This window comes from Amia ocellicauda, chromosome 7 (assembly GCF_036373705.1).
Source record: "Amia ocellicauda isolate fAmiCal2 chromosome 7, fAmiCal2.hap1, whole genome shotgun sequence".
In the NCBI taxonomy this organism is placed as follows: domain Eukaryota; kingdom Metazoa; phylum Chordata; class Actinopteri; order Amiiformes; family Amiidae; genus Amia; species Amia ocellicauda.
The window spans coordinates 4746826-4774420 of NC_089856.1; the positions used below are offsets into that span (position 1 = coordinate 4746826).

The following is a 27595-nucleotide window of genomic DNA, read 5'->3' on the forward strand; positions in this document are numbered from 1 at the left end:
ATTGTATACTTAAGAAAGATAAGGTCAAGCTAGAAGGTCAAGCCAGAAGGTAGTTTGTCCTCTGTTTGTTATTTACGATGAGAACCTTGGAGACAATGTCAAATGGTATGATTTAAGTGCCTGTTCCCTAAATCCATGTGTTGACCTATGAACTCTGTTCTATAATTATATATATCCTGCTTATCTATATTTTAAGATAACATAGTAATGACTTTCTAATTATAACCAGATCCTTGTCTTCTGTGTGTATAAAAAGCTCTGGCTTTTAGAATGAAGGCAGAGCAACTCTGGACTCTTCTTGAGTCACTTGTTCTTCATGTCATGTTTTCTTCAACAACCCCCTTCACACTAGCTTTGAAATCCGGCAAAATGCTGGCTTGTGCCCATTCACACAGAAAACTGAGAAAGCCGGCATTAGCGCTGCAACCTTGGGAACGAGACGATACAGAAGCCTGTGGATTCGGGAGAGGAGACACGGACCGATATTCTGCACGGGTTTATAAAAGTTTGATAATTTCCCCGTTTTGCCAGTTTCCTTCCATTGTGTTTAATGGGCTAGTGGTTCTAAGCAGGGTGCCAGTTAGGTTCGTACTCACTACCAAGAACAAATAGTCAGGAGGGAAATGCAGATGATACATCAGTCTAGGGTGCGCTTTCACACTATGGCCCGGTCATCAGGTTGTCTGGTTGTGTGTTTTTTGTGGTGTGGTCACTGGACCCAGTGGTCACAGATCATTCGAACCATTGAACCCAGTATGAGACTCAGCTCTCAGTTCATGGTCGCATAACAAGAGGCATTGTGTGGGGTCTTGACATATACTGCAAACAAATTTAAATCAACTAAAAAAAAATAAAAAATAAAGCATGACATGACATTGTGTGTATATATCTCTACCAAAAGTCTGCGAGTGCAGATCTGCAATTGATTGATTGCTCAAAACGACTTATTTTCTTTTTCATTTTTTAAAGTTTGACATTACTGCCTTAAAATCTAATTAAATAACTCAGTGTCACTGTAATGCAGTCTAACATGTTTGCCGGTATAGAGATATTATATTTTGCTGACACACTTCTGACATATGTGTGACAATAGTTAGGATTATATACATCACCAACCTGTTGGTTCATCAGTAACACTCTGCGCTGCGACTACATTAATTCCACCATTTTTAACAAACCATTTTTAATGCCATTTTTTTATTACGGTCATGCTCACCAGTTCTTTATAAAAGGTGGCTTAACCTGGTTATGCAAAAATGCACCCCAATTCTGATTTTTTTATGCCAGGTAGTTAACGTACTGCATCGATAACACAAGGACGTGGTGCGCTATATGCATTCCTAATCCTGCTCCATTCACACAGATGTGTTGCCGTTATAATGCTGGCATTTAGACTAGGTCCCGAGGTGGGACCTTGCCAGCAACAAAATGCCACCAAAAAGGCGGCATATGTTCTGTGTGAATGGGGCTATTGTGTGTTATTGTTGTCTCCTCCTCTTGTCAGTACCCACCTTGAGTGACTCCACAGCCTGTCTCTGTGTCTTCAAGTCCTTCTCTCTCTGCTTGGGTCTCTGCTGGTATCTTCCTTGTGTTTTCCCCAGATGCTTCTGTGGACAGAGACATCATTCCTAAAGAAGCTTTTCCTAACCTTAATAAAAATAATCTGAACTCTCATTGTAATGGTATAGCACTTAGTTTGCAATGCAGTTAAATTCTGCATATTAAGGGTTAAATAATCGGTATTTATATTTGGGAGTGAATTAGTTAAAATCTGGAAATAATAAATACACACACTCACACACACACACACACACACACACAAAACAATTATGTAAGTAAGTATATGTAACATCCACTACCTGACAGTTCCATCACCACCACCGCCCTTGCCATGATGTTTTCCTAGGCTCTGTGCCTCTGTTCACCTCATTATTGACTTATTAGTTCCTGTCCCTCTTTTCTCACCACATCTGTACCTTGTTCCCTACTCATTATCCCCTTGTGTATATATAGCCCTTTGTTCCCAGCCTTTATTGTGGTCTTGTTGTCTTTCTAGTCACAATTCCAAGCCTTATTTCGTCTAGTAATGTCATCTTGTGTAGTAATCCTTTGCTTTTGTCCTGTGATCTCTGACCCTAGGATTCTCCTGACCAACCTGTTTGCCCGATCTCTTGACCACCGCTAGTTCCCTTGACCTCGAGTTCTGCTTTGACCTTACTGTTCCCATTTCCCGGCCTGTCGACGACTCATCCAACCTGACCTGTCTCTTGTGCTCTGTACCTGGCGATCCCGACATTACAGTTTAATTGTGCACAAAGAAACCATTGGAAACATAAAAAGATTATATTGTGATACTGTGATTTACTGTAATCTAAGCTTTGTATTTATTTTGATGATCCGACATTTAAAATGTGTTTGCCAAAACATACTTTTTGTTTACTTCCTGCACATAATTTGTCATCCTCAAGAAATTTGTTTGAATAAAAGCAAACATAAATAAAAGACAGTGTTTGAACACAAGCCCCAGATTAAATAAAACATTCTGAAAATAAACATGCTCATAAGTATAATCAGAATAAAGACACCGTACCTTTAAGATAGGGATTTATTTTCAGTTGGGTGTGTGCTCTGAGCTGTAGGGGCAGGTGTGTGAACTGGTTAATCCAGTACAGGCACCTGTCTCTTTTTACAATATTACCTTGAAAATATATCTTTTAGCCATAGTTCCTTCTTAAGGTGGATCGTAATGGCTGTGTCTGATGTGTTTGAGGGAGGCTCTTTCCTGGTCTGTGCTGCACTATACTGTGTTTCAGTAAAACAGCTCCTTGTTTTCAGTACAGCTCCACTGTCCTTATGTAAGCAGTGTATTTTTATTTTCTTAAATGATAGGAAGTAGTTTTTAGGAAGTCAGACCAGTATTGCTTTATTAATGCTTATTCCCCCCTGAAATGTCACAAGAAACAAGCATTTAAATGCTGTTAACTCCTCCCCGTAAAAGAAAAAGGGGGAATCATGCCCCCAGACCACCCTAGGATTAAAGTGTCCTTATTTGCTATTGCTAAAGTTGGCAACCCTATTTTAATATAACTTCAGATGTTGTGTATATCCGCCTGGCTTGTCATTTATAAAGTGTTGATGAAAAAATTATTTTTTTAAGTAGTGTAAGCCATGTTAGGCGTTTTCTATATTAAGCATTAATATTAAGATATTAACATTAAGTGGATTATGTGCAGGGCATAACGTGGTAATCATATTGTTTATGTTAGTAATAACATATCCATAGTATTAGGAAGTGCCTACATGTAAATGTACATTACATTATTTGTCATTTAGCAGACACTCTTATCCAGGGCAACTTACATTTGTGCTCATTTATACAGCTGGGCATTTACTGGAGCAATCTAAGTGAAGTACCTTACTCAAGGGTAAAACAGCACTGCTTCACCCAGGATTTGGGCCCACAACCTTCCAGTTATGAGTCCAGAGCCGTAACCACTATTCCACAGTGCCGCCTCTCCTGTGGGGGTTTTAGCTCTGCAGACTGGAACTCACTGAGACCCACATAAATCTGTGCTTCTCTTGTTTGAGCTTTGATTAAGACCAGGGCTCAATCACTGGTTTGGATTCTAATCAAGGAACAGCGAGGGGTAATATCACACTATCAAGGTGTTCCCTATGGGACCACCACAGTATTCTGAGTCCCAAAATGAAATTAAACACATGAAAGCCCATAATTCTCCACTCAAGGCACTGTAGATTGTGTTTGCTCCTTGTTTATGCTTTGTCTTTTGCTGGTGGTCCTTTTGCAGGGGGACCGAAGTCTGGTACTCCTAGTGCAGTTAGTTAATTGGCTGAGAACACATCTTAATTAATGTTTAAGTTTGCAAGTCTTCATATGCATACAAAGCTTCATTTACATGTCCTTTTGTGTTGACAGACACACACATGCCTTCCTTGGGCAGTAACCCCCGCCCCAATGTCCAGGCTGCGGCTGTCAAACCCAGCTCCGATTTCAGCCACGATGCTGTAGAAGCTCTCTTTCGGCTTGCCTCTGACTGGTAGGGTGTGACGGTAGTAGCTCAATCTCCGGCAGGCCCCTTTAAGCCCACCCGCAAACCTTGGCTGGGTGATTCTCTCTCTACGGGCTGGCCTGGGCCCACACACACACTAGAGACCCACTTTCACATTCCCCAGATACAAGCTGTATCTGTAGACCTTTCTTTTTCCTCCTGTTTTCTTTTCAAAAACGAAACTAACATGCAAGCAGCCAAGACAAGCAAAACAATCACATCAGTCGTGATATCAGGAACAGTGTGAGATTTGAGTTTGAGTCCGTGTGCAGTAGGCACCCTGTCAGACTGACTACAGAGTTCCTTTCCCCAATAGATGTATCGACACCCTGTGGGCTGAATCCATGCCGGAGTGAGTGGGATGGCTGATGAAGCTGGTAGTCTCTCTATCTCTCTATGTGGATGTGTGTGCCATGTTGGGTACTCACCTGCTGAGCAGCTGGAAAGCTCCTGCCCGTTGCCTGAAAGCCTCTGGGGGCGCTGTTCTGAAATCAAGAAGGTTAGCATAACAAGCACTTAGCTCATAGTTCAGCTCGGTGTTCTCCACCATTACTTCTGCTCTCCCCACTTGCCTCTATGCTCACATCTGATTGTTAAGTCATGGGTGATTCTCAATTATATCTGATCTGATGATGAAGCAGAGGCACTTTATAATGACTTTAAATCAAAAGGACACTCTGGAAACTGCAATCGGGCGATGCAAGCTCATGGTAATATTGTTGCATTTTATTTTTCTTATTTATTTTAAACCCCTCCACATGTTCTGTGTTGATCAGTGGCAAAAACTCCTGATTAAATCCATTCTGATTTCATGTTGTAACACAATCAAATGTGGAAAAGTCCAAGGGGGGTGAATACTTTTGAGAGCCAATGCATGTTTATTGTATATTGTACTGATTGAATTACTGCACATTTGTAATGTTTTAAAATGTAGTTTGAACTGATTTGTGGACTCCTGACACACATCCCAGTTCTTGTCATTATCAGGCTGGAGTTATCTTGGTCCCTCAGTCAGCGTCCACTGACTCACAGCAACTCCGTCCTTCTGTGGCTGAGATTGGCAGCATCTCTGACTGGTGTAAATGCCCTCAGGACTCTGAAGCTCCTGTGTCTCTCCTCTCTTCTGCAGCAGAGGCTCTCTCACCCTCAGATTGTGTGCAGCTCTGTCTGCTGCTTTAGATTTCATTGAGCAGCTTCACAGAAGTCTATAGTGATAGATGTTCACCCCCCCTGTATTACCTCAACCCTTCCCTTCTGGACAATTTGTCCCTCAACCTTTAATGCACATTTCCTCTCCCACTTACCTGCTCCCCACCATGATGCTCTGCTGTTGCTCCTATTATATCTGTACGTCTTCTTCTTTAGCTGTATCTGTATCTGTGCTGTTGGTCATTCTGCTGCTCTGACCCCACTGCACACAGCACTGATGTGACTATGAGCATATTTCTGCTTTTACTTTGATCTGCCCCCAAACACACTGGCACTGTATGCTGTACTTGCTCTTAATTCATTTTAATGCAGTTCTGACAAAAAACGCATACTGTATTTTCCTGTATGATGATCCTGAAATGTCTATACAGTGTCACAACTGTAAGGCACTCTGGGTAAAGGATTTTGCTTAGAAATACGTAAATAAGTCAGTAAGTCAATTAATATTATCATTATTGCTTTTTGATATTTTTTCAGAGTAAGAAGAATGAAGGAAGAATAGTTGAGAGACAGTAAGTATGTGTATGTTATTTATAGTCCCCATTGTAAATGTACACTGACAGGTTCAGCCCAGATCAGCCCATTCCAGTTGACCGTGTTTCTCAGAAAGAGCTGTGAAACATGTGCTGCTCCTAGTGGAATAAGTGTGCCATGACACTTAGTGGTTCTGCAGCTTATTATGTTGAGTACAGTGATGGAATAAGACAGGAATATGTTTGTCTCAGAGTTTCGTTTATATATTGTTGAATTGCTGTGGTGATATCTATGCATTATCTTTATAGTTAAACTCGTCTGAGCATTTTCGTGCCTGTAATGGTTATGGAATAACTCTTGATGCTTGAGATGGTCTGAGTTCAGTTCACTTTCGATGGGTCTGAGTTTGATTGGAGCGTTCTCATATGCGTGGTACTTTTTGCTAGTTTAAGTTAATTAAAACGACTGAAATGAACCAATTGTGAAAACACCCTTATTGTCTTTCTTTCATCATTCCATAACACGCAAATATAGTTCAAGATAGGCCCAATAAAGGATCCTGTGCTGAGCATTTAAGTTGCAGGTTGGTTTGTAAATCATGAACAGCGATTGAGATTCAAGTCTTCAGTGTTTTTAACCTGTCAACTGATTCTTAGCCATTCTTGCAGTTTCATCCTCCATGCTACACAAGCAATCCTAAACATTGAAGTGAATTGCTCCACTACTGACTAGAGTTTTAACAGAAGAAACAATCTTAGTCTACATATTTTCAGGTCTGATATCCTACACAAATGGACTGACACCACAACTTCCCCTCCTGTACACTAGAGTAATGATCTTAATCTGGGACCCTACAGTCACATAATCACCTCAAACTGCATTGAAATGACACAACAGCCAAATATACAAACATTCACATTTAATAACAAGGTCTGGTTTCTAGTGAGAACAGTTACCTCATGAGTAGAGTTTATAGTCCACACAATACATTAAATAGAGCAATAAACAGAGACAATGTGTGCAAAAACTCAGAGACAGGATGTTATTTTCATTGGACAGCAAAGCTGAGGTTTTGACCTTCAATCACATCTCCCTCAGAGCACACACACACACATAAATATACACGTATACAGAGAGAGACTGGTTAAAACCCCTTATTCCAAAAAGTAGAGCAACATACGCCACTACAATCCTCAAAACCAGTGAGAGACACAAGTATATGTGGGTCAATGACATGTCCCAACACGATTTTGGTGTCCCAAGCATATTACATTTTTTTATTATTTTTTATTCACTGATAGGAGTATCTTTCATGAGTATTTAAAATTTTGTCATACTGGAAAAGGATCACTTTCTGTTATCCATCAATGTCACTCATTATCTGGCGTGACTTGCTTATAATGGTAATGTTTTCAGGAGTATTTTTAAGTGTGTAGGCATCACATTTACAATTGCCATTATTATATACATTGTGTATTAACAACACAACATATTTATAACATTATTTCTGTAGTTTTAATGCAAAAGTAGTATGTGTGGATGTCCTTAAATAACAAGCGAGGTCGCAACATGGTCATTATTGTTTTGTTTTAATTTATGTTGATGCCATGAAGCCATTTGCAAGTTTTAAAAGAATATATAAATCCAAGTTCAAAAATAGCATAATTCCTATATATTTAAAATGTTATGATATCAAAACTTTCAATATACTTTTTAAGCTGTTAAAATTTTAATACATTTAATTGAATTGACTTCGTTTCATGAGTTACATTGTTGTTAAGGTTTACTTTTTTTTTTAAATAGCATATGTTTACTGTATAACCTAAAAAATAGTTAATGTGCAGAAAATGATTAAGTTAATGTTTTTAAATCTTAAAATGTTTTACTGCTACTGTTTTATCAAATAGCCTATGCATTGAGTGGAACTGTAATACATCAAAGTGACTGCTCACTTCTGATTATTTACTATTCATTAAAAAAAATAAAACATCTAGTGACTCTCGCTCTCAGTTTTTAAGTACATCCTTGAGTTAAGGATACAACAATAATCATATAATTTTTACTACATAGCATTTTCAGACATTTCCAGGCATTTTTCAGTATTTACCTGTTTTGGGTGACTAAAAAATGTGCCGGTGTCAATAGAAAAGCCCAAATTCGTGAAATGATTTTTTTTTATGGGCTGAATGTGTGTTGAGATTAAACTATGAATACCTATAACCCACTCAACCCCAAAAAATAAGGTAAAATTATTTGCAAATCTATCATTTTTATCAGGTATGACATTTTTGATACTAGAAATCATGACTTATAATAAAAATATATAAATTATTAGTTTCAGAAATAAAACTTTTTCAAATGTATACATAACATTCTAATGAAGGTAGAAAGAGCTGTAAGTTGCATTTTTTTTTTTACATTTTAAAATCCTTATTCATTGCTGACACATATATATATATACACTCACCTAAAGGATTATTAGGAACACCTGTTCAATTTCTCATTAATGCAATTTTCTAATCAACCAATCACATGGCAGTTGCTTCAATGCATTTAGGGGTGTGGTCCTGGTCAAGACAATCTCCTGAACTCCAAACTGAATGTCTGAATGGGAGAGAAAGGTGATTTAAGCAATTTTGAGCGTGGCATGGTTGTTGGTGCCAGACGGGCCGGTCTGAGTATTTCACAATCTGCTCAGTTACTGGGATTTTCACGCACAACCATTTCTAGGGTTTACAAAGAATGGTGTGAAAAGGGAAAAACATCCAGTATGCAGCAGTCCTGTGGGCGAAAATGCCCTGTTGATGCTAGAGGTCAGAGGAGAATGGGCCGACTGATTCAAGCTGATAGAAGAGCAACTTTGACTGAAATAACCACTCATTACAACCGAGGTATGCAGCAAAGCATTTGTGAAGCCACAACACGTACAACCTTGAGGCGGATGGGCTACAACAGCAGAAGACCCCACCGGGTACCACTCATCTCCACTACAAATAGGAAAAAGAGGCTACAATTTGCACAAGCTCACCAAAATTGGACAGTTGAAGACTGGAAAAATGTTGCCTGGTCTGATGAGTCTCGATTTCTGTTGAGACATTCAGATGGTAGAGTCAGAATTTGGCGTAAACAGAATGAGAACATGGATCCATCATGCCTTGTTACCACTGTGCAGGCTGGTGGTGGTGGTGTAATGGTGTGGGGGATGTTTTCTTGGCACACTTTAGGCCGCTTAGTGCCAATTGGGCATCGTTTAAATGCCACGGCCTACCTGAGCATTGTTTCTGACCATGTCCATCCCTTTATGACCACCATGTACCCATCCTCTGATGGCTACTTCCAGCAGGATAATGCACCATGTCACAAAGGTCGAATCATTTCAAATTGGTTTCTTGAACATGACAATGAGTTCACTGTACTAAACTGGCCCCCACAGTCACCAGATCTCAACCCAATAGAGCATCTTTGGGATGTGGTGGAACGGGAGCTTCGTGCCCTGGATGTGCATCCCACAAATCTCCATCAACTGCAAGATGCTATCCTATCAATATGGGCCAACATTTCTAAAGAATGCTTTCAGCACCTTGTTGAATCAATGCCACGTAGAATTAAGGCAGTTCTGAAGGCGAAAGGGGGTCAAACACAGTATTAGTATGGTGTTCCTAATAATCCTTTAGGTGAGTGTATATATAGTATATGTGTCAGCAATATATATATATATATATATATATATATATATATATATATATATATATATATATATATTTATACCCCCCATTCTTTATCTTATGATCAGCAATTTATTTTAATAAGCACATTCTAAATTTAAATGAACAAAAATGTGTAAAACTGGATATATATATATATATATATATATATATATATATATATATATATATATATATATATATATATAAAAAAATCAGTTCCCTGTGACAACAAGTTTAATGTAATAAACTATAATGAAGTCACTGATTGTAACTCTTTCATTGTCTCAGGTTTCCATTGGACTGGCCTCCTCTCACACATCCTGTCAGCCTGCAGTGGCCAGCAGGGTCTCAGCTCCACTCAGTGTGTTCTTCACAGCAGCGCTGCCTGATCTTTACCCCAACACTGTGCTATTGCACTGAGAGAGACACCTTCACTGGGCACATTCGCACAGGAACAGGGTTAACACCAGGACAGAAGACTGGAAACAGCCTCTCAGTGAAAGTGTCTTTAAAGGTGTAGAGAGGTGTGCTGTCCCTGGGGTCAGAGAATGACACCTCCCCCCTGTCATAGTCCAGCTGCACTCTGATCTTCTGGGGTTTCCTCTTCACACTGAGTGCTGTCTCTGGTGAGGTCAGTGCTGTGTATTGCTCTTTATACAGACATATAGTCCAGAATCCTCCTGCTGGGCTCACAGTCAAGACTCCTTTCCTGTTGCTGGACTCTTTGCTCACACCAAACCAGCAGAAATATCCGTCCCCCACATCAACATCCCAGCAGTGTCTTCCTGAGCTGAACCCCTCAGAGCCCAGGACACAATACCGATCAAACCTCTCTGGGTTGTCAGGAAGCTGCTGTCTCTCAGCTCTGACTCTCACACTGGTTAGATCCTCAGACAGCGAGAGATGGGGGTCTGCTGTATTGGGGTCCAGAGTCACAGGAGCTGACAGACAAAGAGAGAAAGGATTAGAAACCAACACTGAGCTGCACAGACACATTCACACGCATCTTACATATACTGTAATGATAGTTAAATAAATACAATTAATACATCCTCACTTTGTGATGTGAATGGAATTTAAAATTAAAATAATTTCTGGGATTGTCATGTCAAAATGCAGAGTCATTGTTGGTGCAGAAACTTGTCCAGATACAGAAGGCGAGTCGCTGATCACGGATCCGTCCTGAACAGAGACTCGTTTATAACCATCAGACACTGCGCTGTGCTCAGTTCCTCTCACTGTTTCACTTCAGTAACATCTTGTTCAGTCCTCAACCAATGACAATATGCAGATTTCTATTTATTTCTTGTATTTTCTTTGTGTTTCAGTTACAGGAGTTCACCTATACGTCTGGTCTGTGTGCGTCGCCATGTTGGTTAATTAAAGGGGTGCGTGCCGCCGATGGTATTATTTTTAAAGGGCAGGCGAGGACACGTTTTACTGATAAAAAGCATAATAATCATTGATCAGTTGAAAGTGAATTATGAGTGGAATTTAATAGGCTTCTGCCATTTGGAAATTTAAAAACACTACGTTAATTCATAGAGTTGAGTTTACTTTATTTATTTATATTTTTTAGTTCTTTTTTAGTTTTTAGTTGGGTTCATTTAATTGGCAATATGCTGCTCAGTGTTGCTCCTGTATTGTAAAAGTCTGTAAATCCCTCCTTCCCCCTTGTGGCCCTGCCCCCAGTACTCACTGTAGTGAACAATCCCCAGCATCTTCTCCCACACTCTGTACTTCAGAGAGCCCAGGTGCTTGGCAACATCTATCAGCGCTCCTGAAACCCCCTCTGGATCCTGCACTGCGCACTGGGCTCTGCAATAATATTCAGGAGTCAGGGCTGCTGTGGCTCTGGATTCAATACAATAGAAAAGAGGAAGACGGGCTGGAGTTCACATACCTGCTCTTTGTCTTCTTGTAGTTCTGGAAAATAACAACATGACCGGTTACTAAATATTTCCACACAAACACTGACATGAGTGTGAATGTGATGAAGCAGTGATGTCAGTCTGCATTCACAGAGTAAACAGTCCTCACCTGCAGGAATGATATGTCTTCAGCTCCCATCTCCTCTTCTAGGGCTCTGATTGATTCTGAAAGGGATGATATCTCTCTGGTCAAGTTCTCAAGCTTCTTCTTCATCATGCCACTCTTCTTCTCCTCTTCCTCCCTCAGTGCAGCTATCCTGGCCGCCTCTTCATCTCGTAGAAACTGGTGGAGTTTCTCAAATTCGTCCTTTATCTGCCTCTCTGTCTGCTGGGCCTGGGTCTGCAATGGAAAACATTGAGAGCATTTAGATCATGTCAGTGTGTCATCTTTAGACAGGTTTATTATGGCAGGATTACCTTAATGTGTTCTGCTGTTTGATCACAGGTAGTTTTAAATGTATTAAAGGCTTTCAGCTTCTTCTGCAGGGGCTCCAGTGCAGTCTTGAGTTCCTCCTGGAATGAAATGACAGAGTTCACACTGAACTGGAGAAACACATTGACAACAGACCTCACTGCCAACAGTGAAAATGAATCTGCCTGTTAATGAATATGTCACATCACAAGTGAATGTCTGTCAGGTTAGGACAATAATTTCTATCATCTCCCCTAACTGTCCGATATGAAGAAAACTATACAATTCCTTAACGTCATTAAATAGAAAAAAAATGTAGACAGGTCACTTCATTAACTGGTGACACAAGTAGAAACTCCATACATACACACTGCATTAATAAACCAGATTATAAAACATCAATAAAACATTGTCTGGGTGTGACTCTCCTGGGCAGGACTGTCCCTCAGAGAGAGAGCAGGGAAGCTGTGATGTACCATTCAGGCAAATAAAGACTCCAGACACACAGGACCTTTAATATGTGAGTGGATGATTATTAAGTTGAATTATATCAATCGTACAGCACAGATAATTTACTTTACAGTGGCGCCTGTGGCTCCCTGACTAACCCAGCTATCTGAACTGGATTCTGGGATTGAACTGTCTGTTTAATATAAAACACAGATGGGATTATCTTAGTGCACAAACGTCACATTCCTGAGACGAAAAAGTACATCAGGTGCACTTGTGAACATGGGCGTCGCAAGGGGGTAGGCATCCTGGGCAATTGCCTGGGGCCCCGCGCTCTCATGGGAGAAAGCTCGGCCACAACACCCCCCCCCCCCGGTGGCATCACTCTCAGGAATTATTTTATCTGGGGCCCCCACATACCCTTGAATCGCCTCTGCTTGTGAATTGTCAAGAGGCCTGAAAATATCTTATCTGAAGTGCTAAACTATATTGAGTGTCTCAGTGCCTGGTTAGGCTTCATTACTGGGGTCCATACAGGGCTCTGAGAGCAGTGGATTATTGCACAGACACACAGTAAGAGGACTGACAGTTCATTAAGCCTGTGAATAGGATTCATATTTTTAATACTGTATTCTTACCTTACAATCTAGTACAGCTTCCTCTGTGGGACAGAACTCGTGATTTTTATGTTTTCTTGATGTCTGACAGACCAGGCAGACAGACTCTTGATCCTCCAGACAGAAGAGCTTCAGTGCCTCTCTGTGCAGACTGCAGAGCGCTGCACTCCCTGCTGGGGGTCTCTGACTTCTCTCCTTTAAGAAGGACTCACACAGATTCTTTAAAACCAGGCTGAGGGGAGGCTGATCCTTAGAAGACCTTCTCCTGCACACTGGACATTCCCGAGAGCCCTTCTGTACCCAGTGCTGCTCCAGACAGGCTTTACAGAAGCTGTGGCTGCATGTCAGTAGTACAGGATCCTTGTAGATGTCACAGCACACAGGACAGGAGAGCTCCTCTTCCATTTCAGAAGGACTTGCTGCCATTTCTCCACAGAGCTCCAGCCTGTCCTGCTCTCAGTAATGGCTTCTGTTCCCATTCTCAGTTAATTTCACTTTCACTTACTTGCAGGCTGAGTGCACTTCCTGTGACACTGCAGGTCTAACTGTGTTTCTCACATGTTATTAAATATCTTCATTAAACACTGAAAACTGCTCATACTTAGATCTATGGCTAATCCCACAAGAACTTCAAATATATATATATATAATTTCCTTTTCCTGCTGGACACAGCTGAGGTTGAGAGCTACAGTGCCCACTAGGGGACTCATCCTTCCACTGCACTATTGACTCATTGGAGAGGAATGCTCTTCTGTGGCAGGTCTATTGCTTTCATAGACAGTTTAAATAATATTGATATCGAGTTTTTATCCAGGAGTAAACCCACTGAAACAGTTCAATCAGCTCTAATTCCTGGATTATCCTGGTATAGGAGACCACATGGGAGCCCCAATATATTTCATCTTAAATAAAGCCCCCCACTCATCAATAAACCTTTTGTTTGAAGTCGAATTTAATTGTCCAGCAGGTTATGATATAAAAAGTACAGTTCAGCATACATATAATAGTGTCTCAGGGCACATTATGAGTGCCAAAAGGAGAGACAGAAAAAAAATATCTTTGTCACCAGAGAGAATATCTAAGAGTAACTTTGAAACTGAGCAAATAGTTTCAGTCCTGCGTCGATTGTATTGCTGTGGATTCAATCAGGAGTGCAGTGGGGTGTGAGTGTGGCTGTATGAGATCAGACAGGAGGACTGAAGAATGACATAAAAAATCACCACCACCCCTCCCCAGTTAAAATAAAATTGCCTAGATAGAATGTGTCATTTTATTTAAAGACTCGTTTTAACTATACCAGACCTGAATGAGTGATTAATAATTCTTAAGAAATCTCAGTGAATGTCTAATCCAAAATAATAACAAAACCACATTTTTATATATATACATTTTTTTATTCTCAAATATGTTGATGTCAGTTCATTGTAAATACAGTATGCAGCTTTGTCACAGTGTAATTTCATACATACATAGTGCTTCTTTTCCCAGACTATAGAGGGTAGTCCTTTCTCCTCAATACAACAGAGCACTTGGTTCCTCTCTCTTTCTTGGCACAATTTCTGTAGGGTTTAACCCACATGACTCGGCATCAACAGCTATACGCCTGGATACCTTTTGCTCAAATCATGTGTGCTAGATAAACACACTCATTCAACAGTGTAGGGCTGGATCATTGTATACCAGGGCTCAGCAACCCAATGCAGCAGCTTTTCTAGGTCACCCTGAAAGTCTTTATTAAGACTTGGTATCTTTCTATTGAGATCAATGAAGCAGGAAGGATTTTTTTGTCCAGTCATTCAGAGAATATTTGGAACAATTATTTTGAATCCTTTAAATTTTCAAGGACCAGAATTTGTGTAAATTGACCAAAGTCCCTGGCTTCATTGATTCATCCCAGGCTATTGTTTCCAGTCTACAGAAATCTGTTGCTTACTGTGACCTGTAAGACTAGCTGGAATGGGGATCTCCAGGAGCAGAGTTGGATATTACAGTCAGACAAGAACAGATCGTGGTTGACTGTAAGAAAAACAACGCATGTCTTGGACCCAGTCCTAGGTTACTGCCGTTTGGTCCCTGTTCAACCACGACCATGGCATGATCGCTGAACTATGGTTTGTGGTCTCAAGCATGGCCAACAAGAAAACTCCATTTGAGAGCCAAACAGAGGTAAGCCATTGCATCAAATAATCTAGGCTGAGAAAGTCTCCAACCCTGGTCCCAGAGAGCTGCTGATCCCTGACCAGCTTCTCATTACTACACCAAAGTGACAAGTGGCTTAAATAAATCAAGATTAAGGCAATCTTTAGTCTCTGATTGAAAGCTTTTGTAAAAACCTTGGGTCTCTCCACTAGTTATTCAGATGGGCAGGGTGAGCTGTAAAATACGGTATAGCAGAGTTCCGCTCTAATTTAAATCAGCAATTAACCATTTCTCTTGTGGTGGATCATGATTGGCAAATTTCTTTACTTCATTTTACACACACACACACACACACACACACACACACACACACACACACACACACACACACACACACACACACACACATATCTCAACTCCAGAAAGCCTCAAACAGGATAAGACATTTATTTTGTCATTGTTGCTTCATTGTTTTTCTCATTCCAGAAGATGGTGTTAGAAAATCGCAGCAGGCAATCCAATCATAGCTTCAGGCAGGCGTGTGTTTGAATCCAGTTAGAGGTGACGTTGAAGCTTGATGGATCTAGATAACAATGTCCTGTCCCCTGTACACACCGCAACTCCAGAACACGTTTGGCAACAGTATCTGTTGGGCAGCTCTGCTATATATGGCAGTGATATATTTCTTCATCTTTAGTCCCTCCCTCTACCCCCCTCCCCCCCACACCTCAGTGCTTCAATCCAATCAAAGGCAACCAAGGCACACATTCTAGTGATCATTTCAGGAGAACTACTGGGCAGCCCCTTAAAAAATGATATGTACAATGAAAAGGAAATAAATAAAGATCAAATAATAATGGAATTATTCAAATCTGCCCAGCGTTGGTACAGAGATATTCTTCTTCCCACTACTAAGCTACCGAGATTAACTTGCTCACCCTCCATCCTCCTTCTCCATTTTCCTCTCTCCAGTGGTCATCTCTTGCTCCATTTGTCTCTCGCTTTCCCTGTCTCCCTTGAAGTCACTCCAGCCCGTCTCTTCCCAATCTCCCAGGAGTTGGGTTTTATTTTCTCTCACGTTCTTTCTTCTTCTTCTCATAAGTGGGTACTGTCCCGGGTGTCAAACTTGTGCCCATCGCATCGCCCCATGCTGCCCTTCCTGCTGCCCCCTTCACTGGACACGAGGGACAGCGGGTCCGGTCGAATCAGATACCTGCCCGAGACCAAAAGAGACAATGTAATTGTAGAGCAAGAACTTCTCAGACTGCTAATGATATTACTGCCAATCTTCTCCCCTGTTTCTGACTGCCTGTATAAATGCACTGCCATTTGTGCCATTGAATCACTCTTGCTAATTGGTCAATTTGGATTTTAATTTTTGTATTGTATTGCTCCACACTTTTTTCTTTAACTGCACTACTGTATGACTCTTTGTATCTTTACATAATCTTCTATGTTATAGTGTTTTATGAGGCCTGGTACTCATTTTTCTAAATAGTGTCTGCTGGAGTCTATATTTTGAAAACAAAAACAACTGAAATAATGAGATTTTCTCTCAATGAGGCTTTCATTCCACTCAAAGAGGTTGTGACAGCACACTCACCAACTACTTAATGAACTCCTGAGTGTAAAGAAAACTACTAATGTATTTGAAGAATAGTGGTCAGGGGATTGAGATGTTGGTGTGTGAAGACGCTGCATTCAAAAATGGAAAAGGGATACTCACACCACGTCGTTCAGCTCCAGCCTGCTGTCTGGGGAGGGGTTGATGAGGATGTATGATAACGTGTTGCTTTGATCAGTCATCTCATCTGAAATGAACAGAAACGAAATTGGAAAAGCAGAGAGTTACTGATTACCATTAACTTTCCCCCTCAGTTTCCTCTCAGTGAACTTAATATAGAGTTAGATGCTTATTGGTTACATCGTGGTCACACTGAGGGCCAAATTCATCTTCTGATTGCTTCTACTGTCATGATAAGTGAACGCCTACTTGTTTGTAATAGTGGGAAAAGAAACTACTCAAAAGTGTGGGGAAGTGGCTCCGCCGGTAAAAGCACAGACCAGTGAGCCAAATCGAATTTTATTTTATTTTATCATGGACCATTTGGGTGTAAATGTAACATAGTGTTATGGTTTTAGGTTTTACAATACTGAAGCTTTAATCACAGCAGGACACATTGAGAAGAATAAATGGTAAAGAGAGGGAGAGATGGACAGAGGGAAGCACTCAATAGAGAGATTGTGAAAGACAGATGGCAGGGAACAAGCAAGGCCGAGGAACAGAGGAAACGAGGGCGCAGACCAGAGGCCACACAGATGCGGTCGAGACAGCAAAAGAGATAGCCAGCAAGAGGCAGAACCACAGAGTGATAAATGAGGGATAAATAAGCGAGCGAGAGATAGAGAGAGAGCTGTCAAGGTCAAGAATGATCAAGGGAGGAGGAGATAGATACATAGAGGGAGCGAGAGAGGTGTGAAGGTAAATAAAAGTAGAGATTGAGAGAAAGAGGTATCAAGTTAATAAGGGAGAAAGAGAGAGATACAGTGCTTTGCAAAAGCATTCAGACCCTCTCACAACTTTCACAATTTGTTGCTTTAAAGCAACAAAAGCAACACTTTGAAGAAGAGATTAATCTGTTATATACACAACCAACTCCACATACTCAAAAACAAAAAGAAGGAAGTAAATTAATATGCAATAAAAATGGAAAAATCCAATGCTAGTAGAGACCTACCCAAATATACTTGCAGCTATAATTTCTGCCAGGTGCTTCCACCAAATATTGAGTTGATGGGTTTCATTACTTATGCAATCAACATATTTCATTGTGTTTCTCTTCAGTTTTTGCTGCTGACATTTACTGTAACTTATCTTCAGTTTCAGGATTTTAAGTTTAAAAAAAAAAATTGAACTTTGTAGTTATTATTTATATTATTATTTATATTTATTTATATATTATTTATTAATTATAGTTTCATGAAATGGGACACCATAGGAAGGGTGTGAATACTTCTGCAAGGCACTGTAGAAAGAGGTGTCAACATTAGCGGAGATCAAGAGAGGTAGATTGAGAGAGAAAAAGAAAGGTGTCAAGGTAATGAGAGAGAGAGAGGGAGAAACATCAACAGAGATCAAGAGGTAGAGAGAAACAGGTGTCATTGAAAACAGAGATCAATAGAGATAGAGATCAAGAGAGGAGGGGGAGAGAGAGAGAGAGAGAGAGAGAGAGAGAGAGAGAGAAAGGTGCAAACTGAGAGGTCCAATTCAAGAGCTGGACAATCAAACACAGGTGGGGGCCGGCAGTCCTGAGTGTGCAAGAGACGTGGAGACCCACTGTATCCCGAGGGGGAGAGGCCCAGGTGCTTCATGCGGTTCTTGACCAGGGCGTTGAGCTCCTGCCTCTCGGAGCGCCGGAACAGGGTCATCCGCTGCTGGCTGATGCGCTCTGCCGCCGTGCTCTTCCCGGGGTGCCGGGCTCCCCGGCGGCTCAGGCGCCGCGCCCACTGCATGCTCTTCCTGCGCAGGAGGGGGTGGTCCGACTGCTCGCTGGACGTGGAATTGCGGTGGCTGACCCGGCACAGGATGGGCTCCCGCGGCTCCTTGGTGTCCTCACAGTCCTCCACATTGATGGACACCTGGGACTGTGGGAGGGGGGGAAATTGCATTCGTGGGTCTTTTCAGTGGACTGACGTTGTTGATTAATTATCTGAAATCAATTGGTCTGTATTTGATCCTGTGATCCAAGGTACCAACACCACCACCATCATCATCATTATTCATTTGATCAACTACTACCTGTTGTTGACTATTTGTTTACCCTGAGTTGTTGATTACGGTAGGTTTTTGATCCAGAAGCATTCCTATTATTATTAGAAGAAATACTCATAGTAATACTAATAACACTTATATATTAATATTCTTCCTCTCTTCCTCTTCACTCTGGTTCATTACGGCACCACTGATATTAGTAATGTGATTAATAATGAACTATTAATAACATTATTATGAATAATTCATCAAATTAAAGAGAATGCTTCAACTGAAGTGATATGTCATGATCAGAGACCAGTGCCAGTGTTTCCCATCCAGTGTGCCAGGGTCGTTGAGTGGACCAGTTGTACTACGGGGGCTGTTCAAGTTCTTAAAGGGGTGGGAGGAGATGAAGTGCCACACATTATTGATGGTACGTAGTAGGGTTGGCTGTACACCAGCTCCGGAGCCCAGAGCCAGCTCCAGGACACAGAGCCGGAGCGGAGCTGGACAGTTTTTGTTAGTTGTGCTCCGGAGCCGGAGCGGAGCTGGAGCTGGGAGTGATGGAGCGGGAATGGAGCTCATCGGAGCGCTCCAGAGCCTGGAGCTGGAGCTGAGGTCATGGAGCTGCTCCACTCTTTCCCCCCTTCATTAAACTCACCCAAAGTCCTGTTTTCTTAAATTAACAAAATATATAACTTCATAGGTATTGTTGTGTTGGGGGTTATAAAATAAGATAAGAACAGGAAAGGGCCTTCCCCAAACTGTTGCCACAAATTTTGAAGTGCAAAATCATCTAGAATGTCATTGTAGGCTGTATCATTAAGATTTCCCTTTAGTGGGACTAAGGGGCCGAGCCCTGAGACCATTATTCCTCCTCCAACCTTTACAGTTGGTCTATGCATTCATGCAGGTAGCGTTCTCCTGGCATCCGCCAAACCCAGATTCCTCCGTCGGACTGCCAGATGGTGAAGCATGATTCATCACTCCAGACATCGCACTTCCACTGCTTCCAGGTTAAATGGTGGCTAACTTAACACCACTCCAGCCAACGTTTGGCATTGCTGATGGAGATCTTAGGCTTGTGCGGCTGCTTGGCCATGGAAACCAATTTCATGAAACTCCCGACAAACAGTTCTTCTGCTGACTTTGCTTCTAGAGGCAGTTTGGCACTCAGAAGTGATTGTTGCAACCAACAAAAGACTATTTTTATGCGCTACATACATCAGCACTAAACAGTCCCATTCTATGAGCTTGTGTGGCCCACCACTTCGCGGCTGAGCTGTTGGTAGAGGCACCTTTGGCAGCAATTACAGCCATGAGGCTACGTGTATAAGTCTCTACCAGCTGTGCACATCTGGACACAGCAATGTTTGCCCATTTGTCCTTGCAAAGTTGCTCAGGATCCATCAAGTTGGATGGGGACCTTTGGTGAACAGCAATGTTTAACTCTTTCCACATATTCTCAATGGGATTGAGGTCCGGGCTATAACTGGGCCACTCCAGGACATTGACCTTTTTATTTTTAAGCCACTCCAGTGTGGCTTTGGCTGTATGTTTGGGGTCATTGCCCTGCTGGAAGATTAATCTTCTACCAAGTCCCAGGTCTCTTGCAGACTTCAGCAGGTTTTCTTGCAGGATTTCTCTGTACTTTGCTGCATCCATTTTGCATAATGCTGCCACCACCATACTTCACAGTAGGGATGGTGTTCTCAGGAAGATGTGCAGTGTTAGGCTTGCACCAAATGTCGCACTTACCTTTGTTGAGGCCAAAAAGCTCTATTCTGGTCTCATCAGACCATATAATCTTCCTCTACTTGGTCTCAGAGTCTCTCACATGCCATATACACTAATTAGAAGGGGTATCCACATACTGTTGGCTATGTAGTGTACAAATACCGGACAGTCCACTAAAATACTGGCCAGCTGGCAACCCTATTTGCCACAGACATCTTTACAATTTTCTACTTTTTTATGTTTGAATGGTTAAACAGATTTTGTTTTTGTTAAAGTTATTTACATAAAATAAGTAAAAAAGGAAACATTATGAATAATGATCGCATCCTAGTTTACACTGTTTTTTGTGGCTCCGAAGCCAGAGCTGGTTAAAAGCAGGTGGAGCTGGAGCAGCAGTATGGAGCTGCACCGGAGCCACTCCGGAGCTGGATCTAGGGCTGCTGGAGCCGGCCTGGAGCTGGAGCAGGGGGTCTCCATCAGCTCCGGAGCTAGCCTGGAGCTGGAGCTGAACTTCTGGAGCCACTCCGGAGCTGGAGCCAGCAAACCCGGAACACTGCCAACCCTAGTACCTAGTAAACGTAGGCTTGAACATGGTTGAGAAACGCTGGACTGGTGTGGTTAATGGACAGGGAAAATGTGATGATATCGTAGAACAGCACAATGCAGCAGGGATAGGGGGAGGTCCAGGCACTCTCTAACCTCAGAGATGGGCAGCGTGTGGGACTCTGTGCGGTAAATGCCGATGGGGATGTCCCCAGTGGACGAACAGAGCTTCTGATACAGACGGCCGTAGGTACGTATCCACAGGTCCTCCTCTGTGATCTTCATCTAAAGGAAGAAAGAAAGAAGAAAGGGACAGGTTTGAAGTCAGAGAAGGAGACTGAGGGAGGGCAGAATGGTATTTGTTCCAGATGTTATCGAAAAAGGTTGAGTTCTTCAATGGATGGGTTGGATGGGATCCAGTCGGCTAGGGTTTCCTTGGCTTGTTGCCCCAACAGTGGCTCCTGTGTCTTACCGAGATGGGGGTGGGGGTGGTGGGGGCTGTGAGCTCCGCTGTCCTCCCCCACAATGTTTGATATGGGGCGGGGAGTAGCAGGGTGCCACAGGCTTTGTGTGTGCTTGTGTGAGAAAGAGTGTCTTAGCTTCCTGCATCACTTGTGTATTGGTATCATAGTTGAAATGGTGCAGTAGTCAATAGGAGATTAAATAAAAATAATTACATTTTCAAAACCTCTTAAAAATCAGATTAGTAACAATTTCAGTGGTCTGACAAAAACAATTTAGGTTGGTAATTTCTTACTTTTCCTATTTTCAGAGAAGAGAAAGATCCTGTGAGATGAATTGATAAAAGGTAGAGTGAACACATCTCTCAGAGAGCACTTCATAAAAGACTGTGCAGGCGGGATAGGGGCAGAGAGACCATACTCACAGCGCAGAGGAATCCAGAGCCAGGCATGGAGTCCAGCCCCAGCAGCAGTCTTGTGATGGAGATCATGTAGTCTTTGACGAAGGACTGCAAAAACATGAACATTCAGCATTAACATTAAATTCCTCAATCGGGTTAATGTCCCAGCTTACTCCTTCCTTATCTGCTGTGGTCTGACATCCTTATCTCTGTCCATTTGAACCTCTTTCCCTTTTTCAGCCCTTCATCCACCACTCTGTCTCTGTCCTCTCCCTCCTCTCTTTCTTCCCCTTTCCTCTGTTTTTCGCATGCTGTCCTGTTAGCTGTTAGTGTGGGTGCACATGTACTGATCTATCACCAGAAGGTGCACCAATCCCAGAAATACAGTGGCTCAGCTGAAAAACATTGTTGGGAGGCATGGTCGTGGGCTCACAGAATAATGAATAATGATTTGGGAATTTGGAGATAACCAGATGATGTAATATATCGACATCTTGAAGTAAATGTATCGTGATCAAGACAAACGGAAAGGGAATGATCAAAGTCTTGAGAAACATATCGAGTCATCACTAGATAAAGACCTTTTATTTGATATTATTTGGTCATGGCCACAACACAACCTTAAACAGGAGCAGCATAACATAAAGAAATATCAAACAAATTCAATCAGTGTAGTTCTTTCATCTATTCTTAATCCCCCCTTCCCAAAATACAAGCACAATATTCTCTAAAGCCCTTAGTCAAGACGCAAGATCTGAGTTGTTCTGCAGCAAAGGGATGTCTAAGATCCTGCCTGGGCCCTATTGTATCTCACTCACAGAGAGCAGGGGTGCAGAAGGGCCACTGTGGGTTACCTGGTACAGTAAAGTGTCCAGCATGCTGACACTGAACACCTTCCCAGCAGCGAAGGGCAGTCTGAACATAAACACCAGGTTGGATCCCTTCTCTCGTTCTTTCTGCAGATAAATAATAGTTTAAATAGAAAAAAGAAAAAGAGGAGCAGAGACAAAATCAGATCAGACCGAGAAAAGGGGGAAGACGTCTAAGTTAGAAGCCATGTTAGAAAAGAAATCTGCTTCCCTTACCTTCTCCAGTTTGGAAAGGGCCAAGGAGTAATGGTCCTTGACTTTGAACTGCATGAAGCGCATGTTCGCAGGGTGGGTGAGCTCTGTGATGATGCTGAGACCAGGGAACAGCCTGGGGGAGAGAGACACCACAGGCAGGTCAACTCGGATCACCCTTGAGCATCACGAAGAAGGACGATTATATCTAGTGACATAACTGCTCCAAATGTAACTCTGCATGTGGAATAGGTAGTACAGTGACACTGCCCTTATAAAATGTTTCCTGTAGAACACCAGGAACAAGTGCAGGAAATCCAAGTGAAGTGACAGTTAAGCCGGTCCATAAGGCTCACGTGTGAAATATGCTGTTCTAAAATGAACATTGTTGAGAGGACGGTCATGCACAGGGTTTTCCCCCGTGTGTTTGGTCCTAATGGACGGTTTCTCCTGAACGCTCATTCCAAAGACCCTCGAGTCAATCTCTTCTAAGGCAGAAGGTTGATGGATTTTACATGCCGATAGAGAAATCACAAAGTGGCAACACAGAATTGGGTTTCAATACAGTAAAGAATTAGTATCAGTGCATTGGGACCTGCTAATAACTATGTTCATGGGTCTGACCTCTAACATTGTGACATACAATGCTTCTTTCTTCACTTAGCCTCTTTGTGATCCATGAACTTTTATGGCCAATCTGGATATCTTGAACACGAGGAGATTTTGACTAATAAAGTTAACAGAATAAAACAGAAGTAATTACAAGTTTCCAAAGACAGACACAAGTCAGGTGAGAGGCAGCTATCATGTTGTGTTCCTAGTTTTTAGCTTAGCATTCCTCAGTTTGTTTGAACTCTGCCTTAACTGAAGTTAATCTTGTCTGTAGTTTCCCTTAATTTAAGACAATTCAGTACAGCTGCTGAGTTAATTAAAGTAAATAGATTGAAGGGAAGGTGATTTAGACAAGGAATAGCAGGGATTCTGTTAACTCATTAACTCATCCAGGAAGATTTTACCTAAGGCATGTTGAGGTTCTAGAGATCAAAGTCTATGATTAGTGATATGGAAGAACTGGTCAATTGGTGTATGGTGTGCATGCCAAATCCTAGGAAGGTTGAGCCCTTAGAGGAGGGAAGTGTAGAGAACAGCTGGGTTACAATAGGTCGTAACCACAGAAAAGGGCGTGCACACACCATAGAAGAGACAACCCAAGGGCTAGAAATGCCCAACAGGTTCCAACTGCTGGACACCGAGTTGGACAGTGACAGCTCAGAGGGTGATGAGAGGGCAGTTGAGCACCAGAGCACCATGGTGCCCACTCCCCCCCAGAACAGGGAGGTAGTTATAGTAGGAGACTCGATTCCTAGAGGCATAGATCACACAATGTGCTCTAGTGATAAGGAGACCCGAATGGTATGTTGCCTGCCTGGTGCTCAGGTTGCATATCTCCCTAAACTAGTAGATGGGCTACTGGCTAAAGCCAAGACGGATCCACTGGTCATGGGCTACATTGGAACCAATGACATAGGAAAAGGTAGGGCAGAGGTTCAGCAAGACACATTTAAAGAGTTAGGAAAGAAACTAAAGAGCAGAACCTCCATGGTAGTTTTCTCCAAAATACTTTCAGTACCACGTGCCAGACCAGGGACACAGGCAGACATTAGGAAGTTCAACACATGGTTGAAATCCTGATGTAGGGAAGAGGGCTTTACATTTATGGAGCATTGTTCTTTCTTCTGGAATAGATGGGACCTGTACAAACTTGGAGGTCTACATCTAAACAGAAGGGTGCCTAATGCATTGGGAGAGCATATGTGCAGAGAAATTGAGGATCTTCTAAACTAGGGACCAGGGGGGCAGGGAGTTCTGACAATGTTGTACTCTGGAAAGAAAACAGTAGGAAAGTCCTGAAATGTTTGTACCTCAATGCCAGGAGTATAAGGAACAAGATGCTAGACCTAGAAGCCACAGTGCTGACATGTGACTATGATGTTATAGGAGTGATAGAAACATGGCTCCCAGTAAATGATGGGGATGAATACAAGTTGAAAGGACACACACTTTAAGAGAGACAGGCATAATCGAAGAGGTGGTGGGGTTGCATTCCAGAAATGACATTGAGACTGAAGAACTCAAATTAAATGCTGCTAAAGAAAGTGAATCATTGTGGGTTAGAGTTTTGAATATAATATCTGGAGGAATAGTGGGAGGAATGTGTTACATATGCCGAATCCGACCCTTCCTCAACAACTACTCGACTCAGCTGCTTGTCCAGTCACTGGTCCTCTCCTGCCTGGACTACTGCAACTCCTTCTTGGCCGGCCTGCCTGCAACTACTACATGCCACTCCAGCTAACCCAGAACTCTGTGGCTTGTCTGGTATTCTCCCTGGTATTCGCACACGCTACTCCACTGCTCCGCTCCCTCCACTGGCTCAGGGTTGCCAGATTTGGGGGGAAACTCCCCATGTACGGGGGGAAATTGAAGCCATGGGGGAAATATTGCATGGGGGGGGAAACGTGGGGGGAAAGCATATGAAATAGTGGGCTAAAGTAAAAAACGGGGGATTATTTTCTTCATCATTGTAATTTCCCCAGTGCCCCCCCACCCGGACCTCACTACACCAGAACCCCCGCCCCGCCCCGGACCTCACCTCACCTTGACCTCCTTCCGACACTTACTCAAGATGCATATTATCAGACAGTACTTGTAATTTTGTCATTTACTCTCCTGTAAAATAGCACTTTACAATGTTTTATCATACTACTTGCCTTGCATTACTAGTACTGTGACCTAACATCTGGTCTGCGCTCAGCTTTTACAATCCAGGATGTAAGACCTCATATATTGTATGCACTTGTGTAAATTGGAATTTGTAAAATGTATTATGCTTTGAATTACACTGTATTTTTGCACTTTGTATTGCACTTATATTTTGTAAGTCGCCCTGGACAAGGAGAGGTCTGCTAATAAAGAAATAAATAATGATAATAATAAATACAGATATTCAAAAAAATGTTGCATTGTACAATGTAATCAGGACTGCATGTTGCAAGGATGTGGCTGTTATAATGGGGGATTTCACTTTCCCAAACATAGACTGAGAAATAGAAATGGTTGTGATGGTAAATGACTGCTTTCTATTTGTCAGGGAACCAACCAGAGAGAGCACATTATTTGATTTGATATTTTCAAATGACTAAGATGGAGTCAGAAGGACACTAGTTAGAGAACCAATGGCAAACTGTGATCACAAGGTTAGCTTTGAAGCATACTTTCAAAAATCAAGGACCAAGTCTAAAACAATGGTCTACAATTTTAGAAAAGCAAACCTTGAAGGTATGAGGCGGCACTTAGAAGATTTAGACTGGATACAGATTCAGTCGAAAATTGATGGTTATATTTCAAGAATATACTACTAGAGGCTCAGGAGAGATTTATACCAAAACTTAGCAAATTGAGGACCAAAAAACATTGGCCAAAATGGTTTAATAGAAGTATGCAAAAAAATCAAGAGAACAAAAATGCTGTATAGCACATACAAAAGGGATGGAGATTAAACAAAATACAAGGAATATATAAAAATGAAAAGAGATATTAAGAGAGGGATCAGGAAAGCAAAGAGGGAAATAGGTCAATAAAGAAGGAAGTGGAATAGCTAAAGGCTGAAAATGAAAGTAAAATGAAAGAGTTTTGTCTGTAAAACTTTGAGTTTTTTGAACATGCAACTGCAGCTGTAGATCATGTGAAAGCATATGATATGATATACTTAGATTTTCAGAAAGCTTTTGATAAGGTTCCACACCAAAGACTGATCCTAAAATAAGAAACTGTAGGTATTCATGGTGATGTATGTAGATGGATTAGGAAATGGTTGATGTATAGGAAACAGAGGGTGTCGATTAGAGGAGTTGCTTCTAACTGGAGTGAGGTTGTTAGTGGAGTTCCACAGGGATCAGTACTAGGGCCTATGTATTTTCTAATCTGTATTCATGATCTGGACTCTGGGATAGTTATCAAACTTGCAAATTTGCAGATGATACTGAAATAGGTGGCTCAGCAGATACAATCTCGGCAGCACAGGCTATTCAAAGGGACTTAGATAATATTCAGGTGTGGGCTGACACCTGGCAGATGAAATTCAATGTGGACAAGTGCAAGGTAATACATGCAGGTAACAAAAATTTCCACTATAATTACACTATGGGAGGAATAGATGAAGTAACGCATGAGAAAGACTTAGGAGTTTATGTGGACTCCTCACTTTCCCCATCCAACCAATGTGGGGAAGCAATAAAAAGGCAAACAAAATGTTAGGGTATATTGTCAAGTGTAGAATTTCAAACAAGGGCAGTAATGTTAATGTTAACTAGTTAATGCACTAGTTAGACCTCATCTGGATACTGTGTACAGTTCTGGGCTCCACACTTCAAGAAAGATGTCGCTGCTCTAGAGGCAGTTCAGAGGAGAGCAACCAGACTTATTCCAGGTCTGAAGGGAATGTCCTACTCGGAGAGACTAAGGGAACTGAATTTTTTCATGCTGGAACAGAGAAGACTATATGGGGACTTGATTCAAGTCTTCAAGATCATGAAGAGCATTGACCACATCAGACCAGAGGAGCTTTT

General features: G+C 41.8%; 2 protein-coding genes across 2 annotated transcripts in view; both read right to left on the reverse strand.

Annotated features, from left to right (window-relative positions):
• Positions 1-9686: 9686 nt before the first annotated feature.
• On the reverse strand, positions 9687-13456 carry LOC136752603 (zinc-binding protein A33). Its single transcript, XM_066708082.1, has 6 exons — positions 12892-13456; positions 11809-11904; positions 11501-11731; positions 11364-11386; positions 11160-11278; positions 9687-10401 (listed from the first exon to the last, which is right to left on the reverse strand). Exons 1-6 carry the CDS (start codon positions 13294-13296, stop codon positions 9869-9871), a joined length of 1407 nt encoding a protein of 468 aa, XP_066564179.1. The 5' UTR covers positions 13297-13456; the 3' UTR covers positions 9687-9868.
• Positions 13457-14278: 822 nt separating this feature from the next.
• LOC136753799 (potassium channel subfamily T member 2-like) overlaps positions 14279-27595 on the reverse strand; it is a 53646-nt gene continuing 40329 nt past the window's right edge. The window contains exons 15-21 of the mRNA XM_066710190.1: positions 22992-23103; positions 22761-22862; positions 21931-22014; positions 21201-21329; positions 18349-18655; positions 16737-16821; positions 14279-16223 (exon numbers count right to left, since the gene is read on the reverse strand). Coding sequence (XP_066566287.1) covers positions 16106-16223; positions 16737-16821; positions 18349-18655; positions 21201-21329; positions 21931-22014; positions 22761-22862; positions 22992-23103 — 937 coding nt within the window. The 3' untranslated portion in view covers positions 14279-16105. The remainder of the gene's footprint in view (positions 16224-16736; positions 16822-18348; positions 18656-21200; positions 21330-21930; positions 22015-22760; positions 22863-22991; positions 23104-27595) is intronic.